The following is a 6,258-nucleotide window of genomic DNA, read 5'->3' on the forward strand; positions in this document are numbered from 1 at the left end:
CCCAACATTACACTATCTTACCCAACATTACACTATCATACCCAACATTACACTATCATACCCAACACTACACTATCATACCCAACACTACACTATCATACCCAACATTACACTATCATACCCAACATTACACTATCATACACAACATTACACTATCATACCCAACATTACACTATCATACACAACACTACACTATCATACCCAACACTACACTATCATACCCAACACTACACTATCATACCCAACATTACACTATCATACACAACATTACACTATCATACCCAACATTACACTATCATACCCAACATTACACTATCATACCCAACACTACACTATCATACCCAACACTACACTATCATACCCAACATTACACTATCATACCCAACATTACACTATCATACCCAACACTACACTATCATACCCAACATTACACTATCATACCCAACATTACACTATCATACCCAACATTACACTATCATACCCAACATTACACTATCATACCCAACATTACACTATCATACCCAACATTACACTATCATACCCAACATTACACTATCATACCCAACATTACACTATCATACACAACACTACACTATCATACCCAACACTACACTATCATACCCAACACTACACTATCATACCCAACATTACACTATCATACCCAACATTACACTATCATACCCAACATTACACTATCATACACAACATTACACTATCATACCCAACATTACACTATCATACCCAACATTACACTATCATACTACACTACACTATCATACCCAACATTACACTATCATACCCAACACTACACTATCATACCCAACACTACACTATCATACCCAACATTACACTATCATACCCAACATTACACTATCATACACAACATTACACTATCATACCCAACATTACACTATCATACACAACACTACACTATCATACCCAACACTACACTATCATACCCAACACTACACTATCATACCCAACATTACACTATCATACCCAACATTACACTATCATACCCAACATTACACTATCATACCCAACATTACACTATCATACACAACATTACACTATCATACCCAACATTACACTATCATACCCAACATTACACTATCATACCCAACATTACACTATCATACACAACACTACACTATCATACCCAACATTACACTATCATACCCAACATTACACTATCATACCCAACACTACACTATCATACCCAACACTACACTATCATACCCAACATTACACTATCATACCCAACATTACACTATCATACCCAACACTACACTATCATACCCAACATTACACTATCATACCCAACATTACACTATCATACCCAACACTACACTATCATACCCAACATTACACTATCATACCCAACATTACACTATCATACCCAACATTACACTATCATACCCAACATTACACTATCATACCCAACACTACACTATCATACCCAACATTACACTATCATACCCAACATTACCCTATCATACACAACATTACACTATCATACCCAACATTACACTATCATACCCAACACTACACTATCATACCCAACACTACACTATCATACCCAACATTACACTATCATACCCAACATTACACTATCATACCCAACATTACACTATCATACCCAACATTACACTATCATACCCAACATTACACTATCATACCCAACACTACACTATCATACCCAACATTACACTATCATACCCAACACTACACTATCATACCCAACATTACACTATCATACCCAACACTACACTATCATACCCAACACTACACTATCATACCCAACACTACACTATCATACCCAACATTACACTATCATACCCAACATTACACTATCATACCCAACATTACACTATCATACCCAACATTACACTATCATACCCAACACTACACTATCATACCCAACACTACACTATCATACCCAACACTACACTATCATACCCAACATTACACTATCATACCCAACATTACACTATCATACCCAACACTACACTATCATACCCAACACTACACTATCATACCCAACACTACACTATCATACCCAACATTACACTATCATACCCAACATTACACTATCATACCCAACACTACACTATCATACACAACATTACACTATCATACCCAACATTACACTATCATACCCAACACTACACTATCATCAGAGACAGAGAGAGAGACAGAGAGAGACAGAGAGAGAGACAGAGACCGAGGCAGAGACAGAGGCAGAGACAGAGAGACAGAGACCGAGGCAGAGACAGAGAGACAGAGACAGAGGCAGAGACAGAGGCAGAGGCAGAGACAGAGAGACAGAGACAGAGGCAGAGACAGAGGCAGAGACAGAGGCAGAGACAGAGACAGAGGCAGAGACAGAGGCAGAGGCAGAGGCAGAGACAGAGAGACAGAGACAGAGGCAGAGACAGAGACAGAGGCAGAGAGATGAACTGTCTCAGCCTGCAGGTCTTACGAGCTTGGTGCTACGACTCCTTTATGTCCGACTCATGCAGGGTCAGTCCCCCCTCCCACTGGGACCACTCTGCCTTGAGAGACCAAACTAGGAGCTCCCCGGGTCAAACCCCCCCACCTGCTACCGGAGGCGACTCATCGCAGGGCTGACCTGTTGCTGAGATGTAGAGATCTGGGATTCACATGCAGATAATAAATGTCTGAGTTGCTGATGGCCCACTGATCACAGTGTTGACGTCATGATGTATTTGCAGTCTATGCAGTGAAACGCTGTATGAACCCAAACTGCTGCAGCGTCACATTAAAGCAGCATCGTGACTCTTATTATGAAGGGAATGTGCTGAGTGTGTCAGTGAGCTGCGAGTGACGGAGTGAAGAAGAGTCCGGAGCAGCTGTTGGATGAAGAGGTAAACGTCTGATCATCTTCATGAAACCACTAGAGTCTGCTCCAGTACTCTGACCTGGAGTCTCCAACCAGGACTGGACTCCGGCATCGACACCTTCACACAGAAATGAACGAGTTGAATTGTGTTGATGTTGGGATTTGCGATGGTGTTGCAGCTGTACTGGTTCCGTTGGTGCTCGAATGAGAACACAGACGAGTTGAAGTCTGATATCTGTGGAGTGATAGAGTCAGAACCTGCTGAGCTGAAGGCCCGCCTCTGTTCCTCGTGCCTCTCTGTGAGTTACATCGCTCTGGCTGGGCAGTCGGGGACACTTGCTGCTTTGTCTCCAGAGCTTCTGCTCACATCTGCAGAGCCAAAGACAACAGAGCGAACCCTCGGCCTCCTTCCTGCCTCCGGCCTCTCACTTCCTGCCTCTCTGTGGAGGCCGACCTGTTGCTGTGTGAGCTGAGAGAAGGATCTGACTTCAGTCTGATGTGTGCTAACCAAAGCCCGACTGTTTAGCACTCTGTTCAGTGGAAGTTGTGTTTTCTACCAGCAGCTCAAAGTGCTGGAGCACTAAAACCAAAGCATCGAGAAAAAGTACTTTTATTTTCGTGATTCCAACCTTGAAACCATGAAAGGTGTTGTGGTGCTACTGTCACTGCTCTCATGAGATGAAACGCACCTCTCTCTCTCCAGACCGCCAGCACCTGCTTTTCATCTCCTTCATGATCCCAGACTCAGCACAGATGAAGGTGTCACTCCTCAGGCCCTCATTATGTTCTGGATTACAGGAGAATACTGTAGAACACACAGGAAGCGCTGACAGGGAGCCACTGTGGAGGCTTCAGACCAGTTTCACTCACTGCAGGAGACAGAAGATCAGTTTCAGGAAAGAACAGGTTCCACCATGTGGACTCTGGGCCAGAAGAACCGGTTCCAGAGCAGCAGCACCGGCACGCTGCTGCTCTGGAACCAAGAACCGCTTCCTCCCAGTGGGCTGGAGGCCGGATTATAGAGCCCAGAACAAAGAAACAGAACAAGGACCAGAAAGAAGGACTTTGATGGAAAGATCTCTGTTTCTGTTTCACACACTGCAGCTGCAGAATGAGCTGTTTGGAGGTGAGATCAGGCCTCTGATGTGCTGGCTGTGTGTCGAGTGACTACACATGTTACCGGGCAAACATTGAGAGATATTATATGACTGTCTGTGCATCGTTATCGTCCTCTTCTCTGGACTCGGCGTGCAGCCTCAGCAGCCTGTGAAGTATTCCAGACGTCGCTCTCCTTCAGAATCCTTCTCCAGCTCTCCCTTGGAGCCCCGGGGGGTTCCCAGGGTCCCTCCAGAGGGTTCTGGCTCTACTTCGTGGCCGTCCTTCAAGCCAAAGGTTGGCGGTTCGAATCCCCGGCTCCTCCAGTCCACGTGGCTGTTAAACATCTGTGTTCATGGCAGACAGAAGGGATGTGAACTGTGTATTTCCACTCACTGGATGAAGCTGATGGTCAGTGTGCTCCTTCGACTGCTGCCTCCATCCCAGCGGGAGGCCGAGGTGGAGGTGGAGGTGGAGGTGTGAGGCAGGAATAACACCACAGCAGGTTCTGGCTCCAGGATCCTGAAGGTCCACTTTCATCTCACGTGGTCTGTGCTGGAAAGCGTCGACACATATGCAGCATCTTCTCAGACGTCAAAGCTCGGAGCTTCATCGCTGTATGTGCTGACGAGTCTTCAGGCAATCGGCTGATTTGCACGACAGAGACGTGACTCAAAGTGACAAACCTCAGAATCAGCAACAACCACTGAAGATGTGATGCGACGAGGATCCCGTCAAGAGTTCACGTCCCGATGTTCTGCTTTCATTTCCTCAAGTGTGGATTGTTCTTGAATGAAGTCTCAGTTCTAAAAGCTTTTATTTAAATTTGTTTATTAGTTTCTCACTTTGTAAGCTGATTTTATTCACAAAGAGAGTTTTACAAACTGTTGAATTATAGAAGATGACGAGAGTTCTGCACAAACCAGGAACCCTGTTGGTTGAACAGAGTGATGATTTTTCACATAATCTACCAGGAATGACAAAATTATCTTGTCCGTCAGAATTTCAAGCATATAAAGAGAGTACGATGAAGACCAGGTCAAAGTTTGGAGCCGGCTCATTGAGACCAGCACTGATCCAAACACACAAGGCTCCAAACATCCACCTGAGGACTCCACCTGTGTCGGCAGGTGAGCTAACTCTGCATGAAGAGGTGGAAGTTCGCTCTGGTGAACTCCTGATGGATGGTCTCCAACAGGATGTCTTCCTGCTGGCCTCCCTCCATCCCTCCCTCTCTCCTCCCTCCTCCTCCTGCTGCTCCTCGGACGCAGGGCGGCGGCTGGAGCTCAGGTGTGAAGGTGAAGCTGAAGGAGGTGCGATAGACCAGGCCGTCCGATCGGAGGAGCGACAGAGGGACGGTGATGACGCGCCGCAGACGACGACCGCCGTCGCTGAACATTGAGACGTCAGGAACGACGCAGAGCAGGGATTTAGGAGACCTGAGAGGACAAAAGACAAGGACCTGAAATACAACCTGGAGAAGAGATATATATATACGTATATATATATATATATATATACATATATATATATATATATATATATATATATATATATATATATATACATATATATATATATATACGTATATATATATATATATATATATATATATACATATATATATATATATATATATATACGTATATATATACGTATATATATACATATATATATATATATATATATATATACGTATATATATACATATATATATATATATATATATATATACGTATATATATACATATATATATATATATATATATATACGTATATATATACATATATATATATATATATATATATATACGTATATATATATATATATATATATATATATATATATATATATATATATATACATATATATATATACGTATATATATATATATACGTATATATATATATATATATATACGTATATATATATATATATATATATATATATACGTATATATATATATATATATATATATATACGTATATATATATATATATATATATATATATATATATACGTATATATATATATATATATATACGTATATATATATATATATATATATATATATATACGTATATATATATATATATATATATATATATATACGTATATATATATATATATATATACGTATATATATATATATATATATATATATATATATATACGTATATATATATATATATATATATATATATACGTATATATATATATATATATATATATATACGTACACATACATATATACATATATATTTGTATACATACAAACACATACAAACATATCTGATGA

At 40.7% G+C, this 6,258-nt stretch overlaps 1 protein-coding gene across 1 annotated transcript in view; it reads right to left on the bottom strand.

The window, feature by feature from the left end:
* Positions 1–5,093: 5,093 nt before the first annotated feature.
* Positions 5,094–6,258, bottom strand: part of LOC306775524 (recombining binding protein suppressor of hairless-like protein) — a gene marked incomplete at both ends in the record, with an annotated part of 39,167 nt that continues 38,002 nt past the window's right edge. The window contains one exon of the mRNA XM_079265975.1: positions 5,094–5,397. Within this exon, the coding sequence (XP_079122101.1) occupies positions 5,094–5,397 (304 nt within the window). The remainder of the gene's footprint in view (positions 5,398–6,258) is intronic.

The sequence above is a fragment of the Melanostigma gelatinosum genome (genome assembly GCF_949748355.1).
Source record: "Melanostigma gelatinosum genome assembly, chromosome: 3".
NCBI classification, from domain to species: domain Eukaryota; kingdom Metazoa; phylum Chordata; class Actinopteri; order Perciformes; family Zoarcidae; genus Melanostigma; species Melanostigma gelatinosum.